Source organism: Diabrotica virgifera, chromosome 3 (assembly GCF_917563875.1).
Source record: "Diabrotica virgifera virgifera chromosome 3, PGI_DIABVI_V3a".
In the NCBI taxonomy this organism is placed as follows: Eukaryota; Metazoa; Arthropoda; class Insecta; order Coleoptera; family Chrysomelidae; genus Diabrotica; species Diabrotica virgifera.
Window position 1 is genome coordinate 148,010,513 of NC_065445.1, and position 23,979 is coordinate 148,034,491.

General features: G+C 33.0%; 1 protein-coding gene across 2 annotated transcripts in view; it reads left to right on the forward strand.

Moving 5' to 3' along the window:
- Nucleotides 1-23,979, forward strand: part of LOC126881345 (RIMS-binding protein 2) — a 509,061-nt gene that overhangs the window by 460,461 nt on the left and 24,621 nt on the right. For both annotated transcript variants that reach the window (XM_050645576.1, XM_050645577.1), the window contains exon 17: nucleotides 4,961-5,043. In XM_050645576.1, coding sequence (XP_050501533.1) covers nucleotides 4,961-5,043 — 83 coding nt within the window. The remainder of the gene's footprint in view (nucleotides 1-4,960; nucleotides 5,044-23,979) is intronic.

Here is a 23,979-nt window from a genome sequence, read left to right on the forward strand (position 1 = left end):
TTTGCTGTTTTTTAAGAAAGTTTTTCAGACCATAATATGATTTGTGGTTAAAACAAGTGGGACTTAAAAATGTAGTTAAATACGTAAGTATAAAAACACCATTAATAAAATGGTTTATTCTTGATTAATGTTGTTTTTTAAGATCAATACAAATATTCTTTATCACAAATTTTAAACAAAAGTAATACACTATAACACAAACGTCACAAAGAATAATCATAGTGTAGGCTTTCGTGACCGGTATTTTCTAATGGTACATAGATTTTAGAGTCTGTAAGCCGAAGTCTGGAAATATTTCTTCCTGACCTTTCGTTTACAATTGCGGTAGATATTAAAAAAGACGATGCTATCATAAAGATAAGACTGATAGATAGATCAGTTATCAACCAGAGAGGCAGGAGGTTACGTGTTTACGCCTCCGCTGACAAAATTGTATATCTTCCACTACGGTTTATAAATCCTTATACTAAAATCACAATAAAGATGCACTAGAAATAAACAAACCAAGACACGTTGAAGGTTACAAGGAGCACTCCCAAATCATGATTTACGATGTATATATGTACATTCCCAAATCATGACTTACAATATTTATACATTGTAAATCTTGATTCGGTAGTGCTCCTCGTAACCTTCAACGTGTCTTGGTTTGTTTATTTCTAGTACATCTTTATTGTGACTTTAAGTATAGATTTTACGACATATATGTCTATCAAAATATCTGAAAAATAATTGTTAACCAAATCTGTAATTATGCATAAAGAACGGATAGGAAACCCAACATCTCAAGGAAAATTTAAAATTTAGCTATGTTTTTAATACTATTGCAAAGAAAATTTACTTAGGTACACCAAACAATTGTTACAGTCGGAAAAATGAAAGAATACCCATGAACCATCACAACAATCACTTATTTTGTATTTGCTGTCTTTTTCTATAAACAACAAACGTTTGTTATAGAAAAATACAGCAAATACAAAATAAGTAATTGATGTGATCGTTTATGGGTATTCTTTCATTTTTCCGACTGTAAGTAAAATAATAGTAAATAATGCTTTTATATATAATATGCAAACACAAAAAACACCACACAGTAATAATTATCTGAATAAATATTAACATTAGAGGTGAGAAAAGATTATTTGAACCTTTCCCAAATCCCAAAAATTGAACTAGTGTAGTGACTCAACATTACTAAGAATTGCGGGTAAAATAATATAGCATTACTGATTTCCATACAATATTTTTAGAGAAACTAAGCAGCAATAGAAAAAATTGAACAAATAAACTTTTATCACAATTTATCGAGGTAATTATTTTCTAACAATTTTCAGTCATTGCTTTGTCACGATAAATAAAACCGTATCTATATTATTTTGAATACATTGTACATGTCCTTCCATGCAAAAAATGCTCTTAGTCCAGGTTAATAAGGATTTTCTCGGGACACTCAAAGATACAGGTAGCTGATTACTTTTTTAGTTATTGTAGACCTATAGGAAGAAAACCTACCTGTTTGCTGCCTAGAGTTCGCGTCCGTTTTTTAATTATTAACAATTTAGTGCAAAAATCGCGATTTTTTCTATTTTTTGCACCCCATTCAAAAACTAAATAGTGGACATAAAATTACAAATTTCAGTTTTTTAGAACATTGAAAAACCTTCCAAATGCCGATTTTTGAAAGTTTCAAAGTTAATTTGTTACTACGCAAACTGCAAAATAAGTGAAAATGCTTATTTGTTAATAACTTTCACTAAAACTACCTTAGAACTTTAGTGTTTCACCCAAAGTTGGTCATTGGGGTACTTAACTAACCCTCAAAATTTGAGACCGATCCATTAATTAGTTTAAGAGGTATTCTATTTATTTATCCCAGAGACCTTTATTTTGCAATAAGATAAGACAGAAAATAATGAAGATAGTGGAATTCTGAGTATGTTAAATGAAAGTAGAAGAGCGATAGTATCAAACTGTATTAAAAAAAGATAAAAAAATAATTAACATAGTCACAAATCCTAATGCCAAATTTTTAAAATTTTGTAGTTTATAAACATTTAGAATAACTTTAAAAATGTTGTCCGCAGAAACAATCTTTTTATATATTCGAAAAGATAGTATTTTAACACGAATTTCCAAATAAAAAAATTTAGCGTGGACTCATTTGGGACAAAGTTAGCCATATGTTTTTTTTTTAATTCACAGCTAATTTGTTTATAATAATTAAGGAATCTCATTAATGCCATTTTAAAGAATGGGATTTGTATTTTTTCTAAAAAAATTTGCACAAACATTATACCTTCACAGCACCCTCTACGATTTTTCAAAAATGTAGTGCAAAAGATTACTAGGGGGAATCTACAAATCCAGCGAGTTAAAATACCGAAAAAGCAATTTCAAACGAATATAATTTGCTGTATCTCCGGATCAGCTCAATGGATTTTGATCTTTCTTTTTTTTTAATTGGTATGTAATCTTTACGTACATTACAAATATGCAATTTGTTTATAAATTTATTAATTAATAAACAGTCTAATTTATTTAAACATTTCTTGAAAAAATATTTTTTTACAAAAATCTATTTTTTTAATTATAGTATCATTAATGATCACAGAAAAAGTTAAAGTACACTTTAATAAATAAATGATTTTTATTAGATAATTATTTATTGAAGATAATTTATTTATTAAAGTATCCTTTAACTTTTTCTATGATTAATAGGGATAGTATGATTGAAATCAGGGATTTTTGGGAAAAAATTATTTTTTCAAAAATTGTTTAAACAAATTAGACTGTTTATTAACTAATAAATGTCTAGAAAAATTGCATATTTGAATGTACAGAAAAATTACATACATATTAAAAAAAGAAGGATCAAAATATATTCAGTAGATCCCGAGATATAGAAAATGATAGTAGTTTTAAGTTGCTTTTTTCAGCTTTTGAACTCATGCATCTGTCGGTTCCCAGTTGCCCCTTCACTTACCACGACTAGTCACCAATTGAACTACATTTTTGAAAATTCGTGTAAAATACCAGCTTTTCTAATATGTAAAATGACTTTTTCTACGGACAATATTTAAAAAGTTATTCTAAATAAAATAAAATCAATGGGAAAGTCCCCGTAGCTGGCTGTATACCATAGTTTAAAAACCATACAGAAGTAAAAACTTCTTTTGTATATTGGTATAAAAAGTTTTATTAAAAAACATAAAAGTCCTCCAAAAGTATTTGCAAAACGTTTTCAATCTGAATCAGATCATCCTCAGTGCCTAGAACGAAGTATTTCCACGTTAAAATGAATGCAAAAGGTTAAAATTGTGACTAGGTTAAAGAAAATTGTGGCAATACTTACGTTCTGCTTCGTAAAAGAAACTAGCAACTTTTTGAAAAAGGTTACATCGATATTTATGGTTTACATAATAATTAAGTGGTATTTGTAGCGACTCCAAGTCGATGTTACAAGATGAAATGTGTTAGGAGTGCTCAAAGGGCAACATGGTTCCCTGCTCGTTAAGAACTCGTGGTTCTTGCCAGTTCAATGGACACAGACCAACAAAAGTGAAGGAGATGACAATCCAATTATGACATGACAAGATAAGTAGTCAATTTTTGGTTATGAATTTCAAATTATTATTGTTGTTTAAAAAATTTGGATTATATATTAGTAACTGTATAAAATTGAAATTTCAATATAATACAGATACTAATATATAATCCAAATTTTTTAAACAACAATAATAATTTGAAATTCATAACCAAAAATTGACTACCTATCTTGTCATGTCACTTCGGTCTGATAATTGGATTGTCATCTCCTTCACTTTTGTTGGTCTGTGTCCATTGAACTGGCAAGAACCACGAGTTCTTAACGAGCAGGGAACCATGTTGCCCTTTAAGCACTCCTAACACATTTCATCTTGTAACATCGACTTGGAGTCGCTACAAATACCACTTAATTATTATGTAAACCATAAATATCGATGTAACCTTTTTCAAAAAGTTGCTAGTTTCTTTTACGAAGCAGAATGTAAGTATTGCCACATTTTTCTTTAACCTAGTCACAATTTTAACCTTTTGCATTCATTTTAACGTGGAAATACTTCGTTCTAGGCACTGAGGATGATCTGATTCAGACTGAAAACGTTTTGCAAATCCTTTTGGAGGACTTTTATGTTTTTTAATAAAACTTTTTATACCAATATACAAAAGAAGTTTTTACTTCTGTATGGTTTTTTATTCTAAATATTTTTAAACTACAAAATTTCACAAATTTGGCATTGGGATTTTTGACTCTATTAGATCATTTTTATCGTTTTTTAGTAAATTTTGTTAGTATCAGTATTCTACTTTCATTTGGCATACGCAGAATTGCCATATCTTCATTATTTTCTGTCTTATGTTATAACTCTTAAACTAATTAATGGATCGGTCTCAAATTTTGAGAGTTTGTTAAGTACCCCAATACCCAACTTTGGGTGAAACACTAAAGTTCTAAGGTAGTTCTAGCAAAAGTTATTAACAAATAACGATTTTCATTTATTTTGCAGTTTTCGTAGCAACAAATTAACTTTTTAACTTTAAAAAATCGGCATTTTGAAGGTATTTAATATTCTAAAAAATTAAATTTTGTAATTTTATGTCAACTATTTAGAGTTAGAATGGGGCGCAAAAAATCTAAAAAATCGCGATTTTTGCACTAAATTGTTAATAATTAAAAACGGACGCGAACTCTAGGCAGGAAACAGGTAGGTTTTCATCCTATAGGTATACAATAACTAAAAAAGTAGTCAGCTACCTGGATCTTTGAGTGTCCCGAACATGGTCTATTTCTAGCTGATTACCCTGGACTATCTAGACTTTAGCAAACCACAGGCATTATTTTTAAAACAAAACAACAAGTGTTTCGGTGTTTAGAAAAGCAGCGCTGACTGTATGTTGTTTGTCTGTTTGTTTGGTCTAGATGCCTGCCTTCCTGTGTATACCTCTCAGTTAGACTCGCTGAACACGTCTACGACACCGAACACTATCACCGAGCACCAGCAGGTATTTGAACGCCCTGTATACTATTTACTTAACTCAATTTCCTACTCTGTCGATCTATCCTCTTATTTGTTAGTGCGCAACCCTTTCTTATTCGATGTACGCCAGTGTGCCTTGCATGACGTTTTTATTGATGTTTTTCAGTAAATGTTACAATATTATGTTCTATTCACCAACAAAAAATATATCTGCGCGCAGATATTGAAAGAGTAATTATTATTTATTCGTTTCACGAACGCATATGATAAGCTCTGTTAACTCTGAATAAGCGGGAAATACAAAAAAAACTCACTATGATGTTGAGATGTTATTATCACTTAAGCACAGTTTTTATGCTATGTACAGAAGCTATGTATAATGATTAATGTATAATATCAAAATGTACCCACGTATCCTTTAAATTTTAACGTTTTAATACACCTGAAACAAGAAAAGACTATTATTAGTCCAGAAAGCATCCGCTAGGAAAAATATTCCGATCCGGATTTTTTGCACAATCTTACTCAAAAAGGACCCCTTTTAACAAATTTGCATGTTGCCAGTACAAAAAGTGGGTCAAAAATTTTTTAAACGTTTTTTTTAGGTTTTTTGGATCATTCCAAACAGAAAAGGTCTGTAGTGACATTTCTCTAAAGTTGATAGTTTTTGACATATAAGCGACTAAAAATTGAAAAATTGCGAAATTGGCCATTTTTAATCCTCAAAAACTATGTGAAAAACTGAAAATTTGAATGTTGCCAAGGTAGGTAGATATTCTTTAAACATCGATTGATGAAATTCCGAAGAGCTTTTTGCCATACAATATTCAAAACTCCTTTGTTTTTTAATTGCTAATCAAGAGTGCGCGACACTATTTTCCACCGACAGTATGGTGCAAATGCAAGGAATAAATTCGTTATTTCGTAAACCGGCGACTTTAAGGAAAAATCCCAAAACAGTTCGATTTTTATTTTTAAGTTATGATATTGTGGCATATATGATATACTAGTGACGTCATCCATCTGGGCGTGATGACGTAATCGATGATTTTTTTAAAAGAGAATAGGGGTCGTGTGCTAGCTCATTTGAAAGGTTCTTCAATTATCTATTTAGTAATATAAACATTTATATAATTATTTCTTCTTCTACTTCTTTTTTTGTCAAATAATTTAATTTAATAAAAATTTTTTGGACACTCTGTATAAGTAATTATGTAAATGATTACATTACTCAACAGAGAATTGAGGAACCTTTCAAATGAGCTGCCACACGACCTCTATTCTCATTTAAAAAAATCATCGATTACGTCATCACGCCCAGACGGATGACGTCATTAGTATACCATATATGCCACAATATCATAACTTAAAAATAAAAATCGACCTGTTTCGGGTTTTTTCCTGCCGGTTACGGTTAAATAACGAATTTATTCCTTTCATTTGCACCATACTGTATACACATGCAACGGTGGAAAATAGTGTCGCGCACGCGTGATTAGAAATTAAAAAACCAAGGAGTTTTAAATACTGTATTGCAAAAAACTCTTCGGGATTTCATCAGTCGATATTTAAAGAATATCTACCTACCTTGGGAACATTAAAATTTTAAGTTTTTCACATAGTTTTCGTATGTTAAAAATGGCCGATTTCGCAATTTTTCAATTTTTAATCGCTTATATGTCAAAAACTATCAACTTTAGAGAAAAGTCACTAAAGACTTTTTCTGTTTGGAATGATCCAGAAAACCTAAAAAAACTTTGTTCCATGCAAAAAAAATTATTTTAGGAAAATAACAAAAAAAACGTTTAAAAAATTTTTGACCCACTTTTGGTCCTGGCAACATGCAAACTTGTTAAAAGAGGTCCTTTTTGAGTAAGATTGTGCCAAAAATTCGAATCGGAATATATTTCCTAGCGGATGCGCAGTGGCTTTCTGGACTATATAAATACATAACTAATAAAGTTGCGTCCTAAAAAAAAATTTGTGAGTCATAACTAAACCAAATTTACAATATCAAAAACTACGGCAAATGGAGAAATTTTAGATTGTCAAATAAAATTTATTGGCGATATTTTTCTTTTTGTCAGTTGATTTATTAAAATATTAACAATTTATATTATATACTGTTGGTGATAGACTTTAACGTATGAATAAATTTATTCTTCGCTAACGCTATATTTATTGTTGGTTAATACAGACGTTAGTCCATTTAATCTACATCCCAAAACGAAACCTATTACCAGGTATAGTAATCCAATCATATTACTATTTTATTAAAATGAAATTCCTATCATTTAATAAGGAATAGTATTATTAATTAAATTAGTTATTTATTTATTGTCTCCAAATTTTGACAGTTATTAGTCAACCAGGTAAAAAAGGATTTATCTGAACATAAAGAAATTAACGTCTTGTACGACAGTGTTTTTAGTATTTTATGTAGAATCGAGTTGAACCTAATTATATTGTATATTTTGTATTTCTAAATCGCATTATTATTATAATCGTGAAGATATTTTGGATGAAATTAAGGAACAAAAATAACAAAACAATTTTTTTATTTATTAACCCAACTCTAAACATTGCATCTACCCTTAGAACAGCACAAAATTTTACCTATACAACACGCACTAACCTTACAATGGTCATTCTTTACTTTATTAGAAAGTGCATATAAATATATATTATAACTATTAAAATACTAAACTATATATAACTAAATAAACAAGAATAAAAAACAAAAGGGCCGATATGAACATTAGTGGAGCAATGAACTCAATCAAAATGAAAATAAAATTAAAGTTTTATGTGACGCATATTATGAACTTCAAAGTTATCAAATAATATGGAAAAATCTTTGATCAAAATAAAACTATATAATTTTATTTTAAATCAAAATGAAAATACGTTGCGCCACGTAATATTCATATCAGCTCTTTTGTAGTTGTAATATTGTGTGCGCCACTCATTTTTACTGCGTTTAGCGGTTTTTTATTCTTGTATCAGGAGTTTTTCAAAAGTTTCTCGATTTCACGTTAAGCATTATAAATGGTTGCCTTTATCGCATTATCGGCCAAATGGTCTAGTGTTTACGACATTAAATTTGTGATAGGGCCATTCGAGTTCATATCCCAGCCATCTCAATTTTTTTAAATATAATTCTTTGTGTCCATCCAATGTACACTAGATTTTTTCTGTTCGGAATAGATTAAAAAAATATTGGGATGGCTGACAAATGAACTGGGATTGCCCAATTAAGTTTAGCGTCATAACCACTAGACCATTTCGGATATTATAGTAGTGTCTGCTGCACCCGAGTTCAAATATGATATCGGAAGGCATTGTGGGATTTAGTGAGCTTGAAGAACCGTTTTTCCCATAGGAAATGGTTTTGATCATACTTATGAGGCCTATAACTTATAAGTTCGAATTTTCCCAGATATGAGGTATATACCATTAGAGGCGTCTGGTATCCTTCTACAAACGTTTAGTTATTGGCACCATTTGAAAGCTGAACTCAAGCGCTATCGATTTGATGTATTTGCGGTTTTCCTAGCTCTCTTTGAAACTGAGATACATTTACCCAAAAAATATGCTCTGTTGTACCTACCTAGTCCTATAGCTGGCGTAAGGGCGATCAAAAGTCACAAAATAAGTCCCTCCAAAAATAGTCCCTCTTGAGATATAGAAAAAAAAATCAGATCGTTGTAACTTTTCCACACACATTTAACAGACATGCACACAAACATTTCCCCCTTTTTAAATGAAAATTGAGTCAAATTTCTGAGCTCGGTAACTTTTGAATGGTATAACCGATTTTCAAAATTAGACATTCGTTGGAAAGGTAACGAGCAATATTGTTCCGTTTCCTTATAGTTTAGTAATTTTGTTTTTACGGTGTAAATTCATATCAGTAATTCTTAAAGTTTGGGTAAATTAGTTTCCAGAAATCTCATAAAAGATTAAAATACATGCATTTTTATCAAGGTGTCCCAAAAGTAGTGGAACGGTCGAATATTTAGCGAACTAAACATCGGATCGAAAAACTGAAAACAACATGTTCAATCATTTTCAAAAATCTATCCAATGACACCAAACACCAACCCCACCTCCAGGGGGTGTAACTTTAAAATCTTAAATGGAAACCCCCAGTTTTTCTTGCAGATTGTAATTCGTTACGTAAAAGTAAGCAACTTTTATTTAAGACATTTTTTCGCACTATTGATAGATGGCGCTATAATTGGGAAAAATAATTTATCCTGATACCATAGGTAAATTATAGAAACGGTCTAATATCTCGAGAAATAGACTTCCAAATGAGAAACCAAAAAAAAGGTTTTTAATACTTTTCGAGAACCTATCGAATAATACCAAACGTGACCCTCCAACCCACCCCCCAGAGGTGGGGTGGGGGTAACTTTAAAATCTTAAATACCAACCCCTACTTTTTATTGCAGATTCGGATTTGTCATGAAAAACTAAGCAACATTTATTCGAAACATTTTTTAGAATTGTTGATAGATGGCGCTTTAATTGGAAAAATACGATTTATTAGCGCCATCTATCAGCAATTTTAAAAAATGTTTCGAATAAATGTTGCTTAGTTTTTCATGACAAATTTGAATTTGCAATAAAAAGTGGAGGTTGCTATTTAAGATTTTAAAGTTACCCCCCACCTCACCTCCAGGGGGTGGGTTGGAGGGTTATGTTTGGTGTATATCGATAGGTTTTCGAAAAATATTAAAAATTTGATTTTTGGTTTCTCATTTGGAAGTGTATTTCTCGAGATATTAGACCGTTTCTATAATTTACCTATGGTATCAAGATAAATTGTTTTTCCCTATTATAGCGCCATCTATCCACAGTTCAAAAAAATGTCTTGAATAAAAGTTACTTACTTTTACGTAACGAATCCAAATCTGCAAGAAAAACTGGGGATTTTCATTTGAGATTTTAAAGTTACCCCCCCCCCCCCACCTCCAGGGGGTGTAGTGGGGGTTGGTGTTTGTTGTCATTTGATAGATTTTTGAAAATGATTGAACACATATTTTTCAGTTTTTCGATCCCATGTTTAGTTCGCGAAATATTCGACCGTTCCACTACTTTTGGGACACCCTATACAGGGTGAGTCATGAGGAACTGTACATACTCCTACCTCGTATAGAGGCCCCTATGGGGAATAACAAATGACCATTAAAAAGTGTCTGCTCCCATTGTTTAATAATATACAGGGCGAGTTTCGCATTTTGACAGAAATTTGTATTCGTCATAATTTTTGAACGGTCAGATCGATGTGTCTCTTATTTTGGTCAACCGTTACACTATTGCCACCTAATCAACTGATTTATTCAAACTAGAAAAAAATCAGGTCCGGCTTTAAAAAAATTAGTTCGTTTGGGTCTTAGAAAAAATTTCACCCTGCATAAGCTTTTTGAAAACTCTAATATGAATTTTACAAATTGGACAAATAGGCAATTAAAATAACATATTTATTTTTTTCCGCACACGATTGCTTAATTTTTTATAAAAAATCAAATTTGATTATGAATTAAAAGTTTGGGTAAAGTGAACCATATATTTAACAAAATTAACTTTTATTACCAAAATTAATTTTTTCAACAAATATTTAATTTATGTTACCACCAATCAACTGATTTATTCAAACAAGAAAAAAATCAGGCCCGGATTTAAAAAATTAGTTTGTTTGGGTCGTAGAAAAAATTTCACCTTGTATACGTTTTTTGAAAACTCTAATATGAATTTTACAAATAAGACAAGTAGGCAATTAAAACGGCATATTTATTTTTCCCCACACGATTACTTATTTTTTTATTAAAAAATCAAATTTGACTATGCATAAAAAGTTTGGCAAAGTTTTTGCATAGATTTAAAAAAATTAACTTTTTTACAAAAATTAATTTACAAAAACAACGTTTTTCTTAAAATTAAAAGTTTTACCATTTTTTTTCTATAACACGTCTAGATCTAAAACTTCCCATAACACTTCTTTTGGACTCTATAGTTTAACATAGACGTGATCAAATTGATAAATTTTAAATTTTTCCACCTAATTTTTGCGATTTACAAGTTTGCAACTTTTACAAGAAGAAGACTGAAAGTCTACAACAACTTTCATAGTCTTCACAATGGTAAGAGGTATGTGCTGTAAATATTTCAGAAAAAAAATATTAAAATGGAACAGAGTTGTAGCGAGTTAAATCGTGAGTTAATTTTTTTTTCATTTTTAGGTTAAGATTCCGATTTTGACAAAATTGATTTTTTAATAAAAAATTAAGTAATCGTGTGGGGAAAAAATAAATATGCCATTTTAATTGCCTATTTGTCTTATTTGTAAAATTCATATTAGAGTTTTCAAAAAGCTTATACATGGTGAAATTTTTTCCAAGACCAAAACGAACTAATTTTTTAAATCCGGACCTGATTTTTCTCTAGTTTGAATAAATCAGTTGTTTGGATGGTAACATAAATTACTTATTTGTGCAAAAAAAATTAATTTTTGTAATAAAAGTTATTTTTTTTAAATCTATGGTTCACTTTACCAAACTTTTAATTCATAGTGAAATTTGATTTTTTTATAAAAAATTAAGTAATCGTGTGCGGAAAAAAATAAATATGCCATTTTAATTGCCTATTTGTCTAATTTGTAAAATTCATATTTGAGTTTTCAAAAAGCGTATACAGGGTGAAATTTTTTCTAAGACCAAAACGAACTAATTTTTTTAAAGCCGGATCTGATTTTTTCTAGTTTGAATAAATTAGTTGATTAGGTGGTAATAGTGTAACGATTGGCCAAAATAAGAGACACATCGATCTGACCGTTCAAAAATTATGACGAATACAAATTTCTGTCAAAATGCGAAACTCGCCCTGTATATTATTAAACAATGGGAGCAGACACTTTTTAATGGTCATTTGTTATTCCCCATAGGAGCCTCTATACGAGGTAGGAGTATGTACAGTTCCTCATGAATCACCCTGTATATAGTTCTGAGGAACATTTGTCATTTGTATCATAATCCTTCCCTATAGAAAGTAGGTATTTGGAAATTAACGATTAGGCGAGCCAAGCGGTTATTGTCAGCTTCTGAGAAGGGCAGTGACGAACGATTTTGTAATTACGTTTTTCCTAAGGTGAAATTATGTAGGACAGATATTCTTGTGTTCCCCACCATCAGGGATTTCTGGTCGGGAGTGGTTTTTTATTTTTAGTTGTATTCAGTAGTCAGCGAAAATTAGATCTGTAAACACGTATAGTAATCAATAAATAGCTCCACCGATAATTGTCGTCGTGTATTATTTTAATTTTCTAAAGTAATACTTTATAGCACGTATACTCACGGTAAACTAATCGAGGGTCAAGACAAATACCATAAGAAAAAGCAGAGACTGGACTTCAATTTTCAAAATTTTTGGGATTTGGGAGTATTGGGGACGAGAACGAAAAACAGATCTTAAATAGGAAGGGTCATAAAACCGACACCTTTGGACCAAAATGGATGGTTGACATATGAATTGGAGAGTTTTTACTAAACTTTAAGATGGGAGCTAACCCATTTTTCAATTCAGTCATGTTATAATATGGTATATAACGTGACTAACTAGGTATAACAAAGTATATATGGTATTAGATTTTAAATTTTGTAAGTGACTATATGTAGAGTAAAATCGTGTATAATAATAAGAATGTATTATTTATACATATTAATGACAGTCAAAGAAGCGAATTGTATTCATAGTAAAATATTAAGTGCAAGCCACATTTGTCACATATAATTTAAGTTATTTTTTTACAATTTGACTTTTTTCTGGTAAGAAACAGGAAAGCGACAAATCAATACTTGGTTGTGACGGCAGGAAGTTTGGGCTTTATTCAAAAATTTACCGGCCAGTTTGGGAGCCACTACTAAATCAATACCTTAGCAGAAGCGATTGATCTTCAAGTTGTTACCAGATCAACACTCCGGTAGAATTCTCCTGTCTGTTATGGCGAGCATCGTTTTATATCGTTGCCGGTGATCCATCTCCTAGCACACACCAATGGTGATGGAAAGTAAGGTGCGAGTGTGTGTGTATTTGTGTACACGTACGCTCGCAAGGCTATAGCGCGAAATTGGCGAGGCTATCGTTATACACACTATTTAAAAAAAAATTAGCATATCTTTGTTTGCAGTGTAAAGACCACATCTGTTTGATCCCATCTACCCTTCACGGTAACTTAATCTTGATTATCGTGCCGTTGTTGCAGATAGAAGAGCTAGAACGGAGACACGATAGTTTTAACATGCATAAAATCAAGGAGTTTACTTATACTTACAAGAAAAAACAGTTTGGTAAGTTAATAGACGAGAACAACAAACTTGTAGTTAAAGAAGAACAGTTACAGACTTGGGCAATTTACATAAAAGATTTGTTTATGGATTATCGTCATATTTCTACGAACACTCTTGATCCGAATGGACCAAAAATATTGAAAAGTGAGGTGATAAAAGCTATAGATCAAACGAAAGATGGGAAAGCAACAGGATGAAATGAAATACCAGTCAAGTTTTTAAAAGTTTTTAACGAGAACAACATGAATGTAGTTTGGAACTGTTTAATAAGATATACGATACTGGTCAAATTCCATCGGACTGGTTGAAATCTACAATTATGCCCCTTCCCAAGAAATCCAATTCTAAGAAGTGTAGCGAATATCGCCTTATAAGTTTAATGAGTCACACCCTTAAAGTATTCTTGCCTATTATTCATTACAGAATACGAGCAAAATTAGAACACAGCATAAGTAAAACACAGTTCGGTTTTAGATGCGGTCTTGGAACTCGAGAGCCCCTATTTGCAATACAAGTCTTGATTCAAAAATCCCTGGATCAACAGAAAGGTGTTTACGCCTGTTTGATCGACTATGAGAAAGGATTCGATACTATAAAACATGACAAACTCACAGAACTATTACATCTTTCAGGACTTGACACTAAGGACATCCAGATTATAAAAAATCTATATTGGAATCAAATAGCCCACATAAAGAATGGACATATGGTGAGTGAAAACATAACCATTTCTAGAGAGGTTAGACAGGGCTGTAATCTTTCGCCACTGCTTTTCAACCTGTACACGGAACAAATATTTCTAGAGGCACCGGAAGACTACAATGAGGGCATCAACATTAATGGCGTACCAATAAGTAATTTTCGATATGCAGATGATACTGTTATACTGGCCGATAACATCGAATATTTACAGATGATGCTAAATAGAGCAAATACAACTGGCAACCGATTTGGACTGAAGATCAATAAAAAGAAAACTAAATTTATGGTGATCAGTAAAAAAAACATTCATCATATCGACCTGAATATTGAAGCCGAACGTATTGAAAAAGTACACCGATTTGAATATCTGGTATATACAGTAAATGATAAGTGGGACCCAGACGTAGAGATTAGGATCCGAATTGAAATAGCAAGATCCAAATTCATAAAAATGAGAAAGCTCTTAAGCAACAGCAACCTAAGCGTTAACCTCCGATGGCGCACCACGAAATGCTACGTACTCTCTACGCTACTTTACGGAGTAGAAAGGTGGACGTTAACAGCAGCAACTATAAAGAAATTGGCGGCTCTAGAAATGTGGCTGTATCGACGCATACTGAGAATACCTTGGACAGACAGAGTGACCAACACAGAGGTATTGAGACGAATGGATAAAGAGGTGGAATTGTTAACAACAGTTAAAAGGAGGAGAGCGTCATACCTGGGCCATGTGTTCCGTAATGATAAGTATAGTCTGCTACAGCTTATCGTGGAAGGCAAGATTGAAGGTAGAAGAGGTTTGGGCAGAAAGAAGAAATCCTGGCTGAGAAACTTGAGAGAATGGTTTCAAATACCAGAAGCTGCGAACATAATTCATGCGGCACAAAACAGAGAAACCTATCGTTTGATGGTCGCCAACCTTCGGTAGAAGACGGCACATAAAGAAGAAAGAAGTTGCAGGTCACAAGGTACCTCTGGGTTCCCTTCGCCACCAGTTCTCTCGAGACGATATCCGCCAAGTTGGAATCGCTTCCAGGATGCGGCTCGTCCAGTGTACTCTTGGGTGTGGCTCGTAATTGCTGTGGCTTCAGGCCCCGTTGGTGTGTCCGACGCGTGGCGCTTTCTTAATCAGTATGGTGGCCTACCTAACAGCTAGTGGAACTTAGTGAGGATGCGTTCTGATTTCTTCCCTTTCTTTAGAGAGGTAGCACAGGTCTCTCTGGTCAGGCGCGGATCCAAGGGGGGGGGGCCAATAGGGTCAATTGACCCCTCCTTGAGACTTCGCCTGGTGTCTCATTTTTTTAACAAAGAGATAATTACGACTGAAAATAAATAGTGCGTTTTGTGTCCTGTTGACAACTGAATAACGGAATGAAACCTAAAACAGAATTCCTTCTCCAAAGTACGTGTTCTCGGTCTTACTGTATGGTGTCGAGTCTTGGACTGTGAATGAAATCGAACTACTTACCTAAATCGCCTTGAGGCTTTTGAAAGGTGGTTCTCTAGAAGAATTTTAAAAGTATCTTGGGTGAAGAAGATTCGAAACTCCACAATACTAGAACGTCTCAGCAAGACTACTGAGATTATAGAAGGCATCAAGAAAAGTGGAGTATTTTGGACATGTAATGAGAAGTTTCAAATATAGGTTGCTACAAAATATTAGGCAAGTGAAAATAGAAGGCAAACGCAGTCCAGGACGAAAAAGCACTACGTGGTTGATTTAGGGTGGCAGTGAATAAAATTAAAATAACTATGATAGTAACCAACGTTCTGAAAGGACATGGTACATAAATAAAAATAAAGTAACAGCCCATACCGAAAAAGAATCCTGTGTACGCGAGTGACTAGAAAATTTTTATTTCATTGCCCCCTCCTTGCAAGGTTGCTGGATCCGCCGTTGTCTCTGGTGTTACCATGAAGAGGTCTCATCGTTTCAGGAATATCGGGAATATCTTCCATTGCTGCTTACTGGTTAAACTAAACTGTGCTTTCAAAATTCGGTACTTAAATATTGTTTATCTTAGGTGGGAACATGATTTTTTTGGACAAACCTCCCACCTACCTCCGCTTTAAATCTGTGACATGCGCTGTCACCTGTTTAAGGTTGCCGCTATCGGACAATTTCAGTTTTACCATTACCGGTGATATAGAAAATATTACCTCTAATATAACCACAATATTCTGGCAAAAACTTGCTAGTGAAAGCTTCGCTAGCCGAGGATATATGGTGTTCTTTTCCATTACCCGATCTCCTGGATGCCATATAATATATCCTGGAAGCCTAGATTGTCATATTGTTTTGGTCGTTGAAATTATGTTCCATGTGTACTTCCATCAGTTTCTTTAATACTTCTGTATATCATGGCATTTGGTTGCATATGTTGCATCTAATTCGCTTCCAAAATAAACAAGCGGTGCGGTAGCGAATAATGTCAACGAATTTATGACGTAGCAAAACTCCATTATAAGTACGGCATAAAATCAGATTATTTATGGTTATACTACATTATGTAGCTATCATTGTTTACAGTACCTTCCTAGTTCATTCCACTCTTCTTTACAAGTCCTCCTAATAACTTTCACATGTCTGAGGAATGTGTCGAAATTGCTACTTGTGAATTGTGAACAGTTATCCGAGATAACTTTCTGCGGGAAACCAAACTGAAGAAATGCTTTTGAGCGCAGAGTGCCAATGATGGAACTTGTTGATGCTGACTTTATGGGCTGAGAAATAACACATTTGGTAAACAGATTTTGAATGACTCTCAAGAAAATGCTCCCCTTTGTAGATCTTAAGAATGGTCCCATTACATTAATTGAGATAGTATGGCAAGGCTTAAGTGGATGGTTGCATTTCCACGGTTTAAATATACTGAAGGCACTTCCTACAGGTTCTAACATAATCTGCAATTTGTTTATTCTAACATGTTAGGCCAGCGGTATTTTTGTGCTATTAGAAAAATGGTTTCCGCAATTCCTAAATAGCCTGCTGTTGATACTCGATGTCATGATTATCCTCCAAAATTTCTTTTCTTTTATACGGCTGCTCCAAATATATTTATATAGTCTTCCGTTTTATATTTGTAGTCAGGAAATATATCTGAGATTGGCAGGATATCTCCATCTAAATTATCGTATAATTGCCACAACTCTAGTGATGATTCTAACAATTACAGCTCTGGTTCTTTGACACGGATTTCTCGTGGTTGCTGGGTTAAATCATCTGTCTTGTTGAGGACTCCCTTTCTATTACCTCGAAATTGTACTGTTGTGGTTCTAAATTCCATCTGGCTAATCGACCCGAGGGATTTATGAGGTTGTTCAGTCATTTCAGGGACTGGTAGTCATTGTAACCTTCAATATATAGCCTCATTTGTTTTATACCGTATACGATGAACAGTCACTCTCTTTCGGTTGTGGGGTATCTTGTCTCAGCGGGCGTGAGAGTTCGACTAGCATATGCGATCACTTTATACTGACCGTCATACTTCTGCGTTAACACAACCCCACAGTTCAACCCCACAGGTTCACAGTTTGACGCATGTGTTTGCATGTTTAATGTTTTTGAAAAATCATGGCATGCTGACACTGGGGTCGAGGTAAATTTTGATTTAAGTTCTTTAAAAAATTTTTCCTGGTTATAGGCCTGTTTCCAGTTTACCTTCTTTTTCAGAAGCCTGTTTAGAGGTCCTGCTATTGTCGAATAGTTTTCTAGGAATCGGAGGTATCATGAATTTATTCCTAAAAAACGGCTGACGCACATTTTTCGGTGCCGCAAGTTTGGTTTTAGTGCTGATTTGCTCTGGTTTGGTTTTTATTCCTTCTGTTCTAACAACGTGCCCCAAGCATCTAAGTTCTGGCTGAAAATATGTGCATTTTTTAAGCTTAGCTGTAATATAGCTTTTCTCAGTCGTTGAAAGGCTTGCTGTAGGTGAGTTAAATGCTCTTGATATCATCTAAGTAGGCGAATGCGAATTTTATGTCGAGTGGTATTAACTACTTTATCCAGTAGGCGTTGGAAAGTTACTCGAGCGGAATGCAGTCCAAATCGGGTGGTTTTAAATTGAAATTGGGCTTTTCCGAATAGGTTAAATGCTGTTAGTGAAAGGCTTGTCACTTCCAGGGGTATTTGGAATTAATCTTCTTTTAAATCAAAGGTTGAACTGAAATTAGTTTTTTTAAGTATATCCAGAATTTTTGATATTCTGGGTATCGGATAGACGTCCATATCTGATAGTTTGTTTACGTTTCGACAGTTTGATGCAGAATCGGCACGAGTTATCCTTTTTTAACTGAGTAGTACAATCGTTGAATTACAACCACTTGTGGAGGCTTCGATGGTTCCTCATTTCAACATCTTGTTAACTTATTGGCTGATGATTTAACATGGTCATCTTCCATTTGACGGGGTCACATCTTTTCTTCAATTTTTTTTTCGTGCTTTATTAAGCTGATGGGTCCTGTAAACTTCACAAATTCCCTTAGTTCTTTTCTTAGAAATATTCCTAATTCCATATTTTGGATAGTGTCCTTCAAAGCGTTACATGTTCTTCTCGATACTGTGTATATTGTGTAGTCATACCTCTATTTATACCTAATTTTTTCTGAGAAATTCGACTTCTAATATAGCGTCTTTTGTTAATCCTGGCGTTATAATAAATGTCGAGTCAGCAAATTCAGCGTTCTTGTATGTTTGTGCAATAATTCTGTCTCCAGCATATTTTTTAATAGTTCCTTTGTCAATTAGTGCTTTGTGAGTGCTTGGCATGATTTTTAATGATGCAAAAGTCGAAAATTGTTATTTGCTGGTTATGTAACGGAGAAAAGGAAAGGAGTCAAATACCGCTCCACAGACTGGGACAACTCCTTGTTTCTCCAGTCTATTATTCGTTTCCCTGGCATCTTATACAGCAGCCACTGATATAAACTTCATCTTTGCCGCAATATCTTCCCCTCGTCTCTCTTTATCTTTCGAATTTTTACAATTGTTACAAATGTGACATGGCATTTTGCATCTAAACCACGTCCTTTCTTGGCATCGTACATTCTTGGGTTTCTATGTTTCCGGTGTCTTTAAAAATTTTGATTTGCTCTGGTCTTTTCGTCTTTTATAGCTTCGTATTTCAGAGGTAAGCATTGTAATTCCGTTAAATCTTTAAAGTCCAAAGTCTCGATGGCGAATATAAAGCTTATATTCTGGTAGCATATTCCTATATATTCGTTCCGTTTCTCGGTTTCTAGTGAAAGATCCTTCTCGTCTAATTATTGTTTGAATATCCGTACTATATCTATCCGCTGGCCTTTGCTTTCTATTTCTGATTTGCTCCTCCAATGGTAGCATATTTCCTCTGGGATAGGAAGCTATCTTAAAATTTACGTTGAAGTCTGTTCACGATTTCCAATTTTGCCGTTCTCATATATTTTCTTTTCTTTGATATTTTTTATTGTTTTTTAAATATTATTTTATTGAAAAAATTACAGCTCTTAAAAACAGTCACAAGTCCTATGTTTTGCTAGTGGCAGTTTTAAAATTTACCCATTATATTAAAAACTAGGTACATTGAGATTTGCAACATTAATAGGAAATTATATTTATTAAATGTAACGTAAATAAAATGACCTAAATTTTTAATTATTAAATTCCTGATTCAAAATAGTTTACTGATCTTTTTCTTCTCTAAGTGCCGTCTCCGCTGCGAAGGTCGGCAATCATCAGAGCTATTTTTACTTTTGAGACCGTGGCTCTAAATAATTCGTTGTTACTACATCTAAACCATTCCTCAAGGTTCTTCAGCTATGAGTTACGTCGCCTCCCTATGGATCTTTTTCCTTGCATAATGACCTGGAGTATTAGTTATTTATCTCCTCTCATCACATGTCCCATATATCTCAGTTTTCTTCTCTTAATTGTTAGAAGTATGTACTTCTCTTTCCTTTTTCATACGTCTCATTACCTCTATGTTGGTTATTTTATCTCCCAAGAGATCTTCATTCTTCTTCGGTACATACAGATCTCGAATGACTCCAGTGTCCTTACGTCAATTTTCTTCAGTGTCCACGCTTTCATCCTGTACTATAATACGTATAGCACATAGCACCTTAACAATCGTACTTTTAATTCAAGGTCCTATTTTTAACACTGCCTGACAGCAAAGGAGTCTCTTCATTTTTGTAAATGAGCTTCTGGCCTGTACGATTCTGATTCGCATTTCTTGAGAGCTATCATTGTTTTCATTACTTAATGGTTGTACGTAGATATTTGAATTCTATTAGTCTTTCAATAGGTTAATTCTGTACATACTTCTTCTTCTTCATGTACCATCTCCTCTAAGAAGGTTAGCAACCATCACGGCAATTCGCACTTTCGATACCGCTGCTCTAAAGAGATCAGCAGAAGTGCAATTAAACCAAGCTCTCAAATTGTTTAACCAGGAGATGCGTCTTCTTCCGCGACTCCTTCTACCCTGTATTCTTCCTTGCATTATTAATTGTAACAAGTCTGTACATACAGTATGGCGCAAATGTTTGGAATACATTCGTTATTTCGCAAGCCAGTGACTTTAAGGAAAAATACTGAAGCAGGTCGTTTTTTTTTAATTATGATTTTTTGACATACCTATACAGGGTGTCCAGAAACTCTACCGATAAACGAAGACAGGAGATTCTTCAGATAATTTTAAGACAATTTAACCCAATTCACTTAGTCCGAAAATGCTTCCTAAGGTAGCTAGAGCTCTTTGAAAATGGCGTCTCGTAATTAGTTTTTCTTAAATATGTATCTCTAGAACGCGTCTATTTAGAAAAACAAAAATTGGTACGCATATTTTTCTTTCAGAGATAAATCTATTCCATCCATTGCGAATTTCCAATACCAATCATAGGCGTCCGTTTTGAGTAGGGCAACGGTTATTTTATTGCGTAACTTTTTTGTCTTTAATTTTGAAGCATTCTTGACTCTGAATTATTAAATTGTGAGGTATTCTAGTACTAAAAGGTACTCTTGCTTTAGGTCGATAGGATACACCGTTTTCTAGCAAAATCAATTTGGAAATTATTCGTTTTTTGAATTAAAAAAAAAATTAAAAAAACTATTTAGAAAGACGAAAACTGGTACATTTATTTATATACCAGAGATGAATTGATTTCAGTAATTGCAAGTTTTTAATACCGGTCATAGGTGTCCGTTTTGGGTAGGTCAACAGTTATTTTATAGTATAACTTTTTTGCCTTCAATTTGTAAGCATTTTTGACACTAGATTATTAAATTATGAGGTATTCGAGTGCTAAAAGTTACTGTTGCTTTAAATTGGTAAAATACATCGTTTTTTTTAAATTTTTTAATTTTTTTTTCAAATTCCAAAAACCAAATACTTTCAAATTGATTTTTCTAGAAAACGGTGTGTCCTACCGACTTAAATCAAGAGTACCTTTAGCGCTAGAATACTTTACAATTTAATAATCCAGTGTCAAAAATGCTAAAAAGTTATAGACAAAAAAGTTATGTGATGAAATAACCGTTGCCCTACCCAAAACGGACACCTATGACCGGTACTAGAAGTTCGCAATGGATAAAATCGATTTATCTCTGTAAAATAAATATTCGTACCAATTTTCGTTTTTCTAAATAGAAGCGTTCTGGAGGTATTTAAGAAAAACTAATTACATGACGCCATCTTCAAAGAGCTATAGCTCCCTTAGGAAGCATTTTCGGACTAGGTGAATTGGATTAAATTGTCTTAAAATTACCTGAGGAATCTCCTGTCTTCGTTTGTCGGTAGAGTTTCTGGACACCCTGTATATCATACTAGTTACGTCATCCATCCGAGCGTAATGACGTAATCGAACCTTTTTTTAATAAGATTAGGGCTAGTATGCTAGCTCATTTAAAAGGTTATTTAATTCTCTATTCGGTAATACAAACATTGACATAACTATGTAAAGAAAAATTATTTTGAATTAAATTAATTGACACAAAAAGAAGAATGTATGTAATTTATTTAATTAAAAATACATTCTACTGCTGTCAGAAGAAAAAATTTATTCCACAAATAAACATTGTTTTTAGCTTAAATTAAATGTTCAACCTATTAAGAGGCAGATGGATGGCAGCTTGAACATTGAAATTAAGGGAAAAGCAGTGTTTATTTATCAAAAAAACATTTTTTTCTGTTTCCTGAGAGCAGTACATGTATTTTGAATTAAATAAATTATATACGTTCTTTTTTTGTTTCAATAAATTCAAAAAATGTTTGGTCGGTCACATTAGCCAAGCGGACTGAATCGCTCGATCGACAAATCTAGAGGATATGCGATCGAGATTCGAGCCCAGCCCGGTGAATAGAAAAATAGACAGGCTGACGTCGTAGTCTGAAATTCTAAAAGAAGTTACGACTTGTTCTGAAGCTGGGGTCTGATCTGCCTATGGAGGAGCGGTACGGCAAGGGATAAGTGCTTGCGGCTCGGTGAAACTCCTCCATAGATCCCTACCGGAAGGGCGTTGACGCCTAAAAAACGGTGTATATATCTAAAAAAATTTGAAATTATACGTATAATTATTTATACACATCCTGTATAAATAATATTATTGTTTATATTACTGAATAGAGAATTGAATAGCCTTTCAAATGACCTAGCACACGACCCAGATTCTCATTTAAAAAAATCATCGATTACGTCATCACGCCCAGATGGATGGTGTCACTAGTATGATATATATGTCAAAAATTTATAATTTAAAAATAATAATCGACTTGTTTTAGGATTTTCCTTAAAGTCACTAGCTTACGAAATAACGAAATTATTCCAAACATTTGCACCATACTGTATATCTCACGAATGTCCTGAATTGTCTTTGTTATTATCATATATTTCGTTTTGCTTATGTTAAGCGATAGTATATATTCTTCACTTACCGCGGTCACTTTATTAAGCAGTATCTGTAGGTCTTCATTCGATTCCGCTAAAAGAGCTGTATTATCAGCGTATCTCAGGTTATTTATGATCATGCCATTCATAATGCCCACGTTTAGTTCATTCATTGCCTTACTTAATATGTGGTCCGGAAATATACAGTGTGGGCCAAAGAAAAGAGTCCACTTCGATATTTGACAGTAGTTATTAGATTTTAAGAAAATGCCGAAACAGGTCGATTTTTGATCTAAGGGGGAGACATTTTTACGGGAACATATATCTGTCATTTGTCAACCCTCTCCCTTTCACTTCCCCCACCCCTTATTTTTATATAGGGAAAAGGGGTCGTGTGCTAGCTCATTTGAAAGGTTATCCAATTCTCTACTTAGTAATATTAAAATTGACATAATTATTTATACAGGGTGTCCAAGAAAAATTATTTTGCATTAAATTAATTGACACAAAAAGAAGAATGTATGTAATTCATTTAACTCAAAATACATTCTACTGCTGACAGAAAACAGAAAAAAATGTTTATTTGATAAATAAACATTGTTTGTTTCTCTCCAACTTGCACAACTTTCAAACATCTCACTAAACAATGATTAATTTAAAACAATCTCAAAAATTTAATTCGAATAATATAATTTTTCTCAAAAAATGTAATTTTTTAAAAATTCGTATTTTTACACAATTACTATTACTTCAAGGGGGTATTACTCAAGTTTGAACGGATATATTACAATTTCATCGGTGTTTTTTAAGCTTAAGATGTATTCTTTAAAATGTACTAAATTATTTGATTTTAGAAATGAAATAAACAACTTCTTTTTGAGGAAATTAAGAAAGATAAAAAAATGTAATAGAAAAACAGAAAAATATCAGTTAAAAAATGTTTGTACAGTCATCAACATTTTTTTCTTTACAACTTATCTAAAATACATTTAATTACAAGCTTAAAAAATAATAAATGTTAATCTATTATAGAGTGTGTTTGC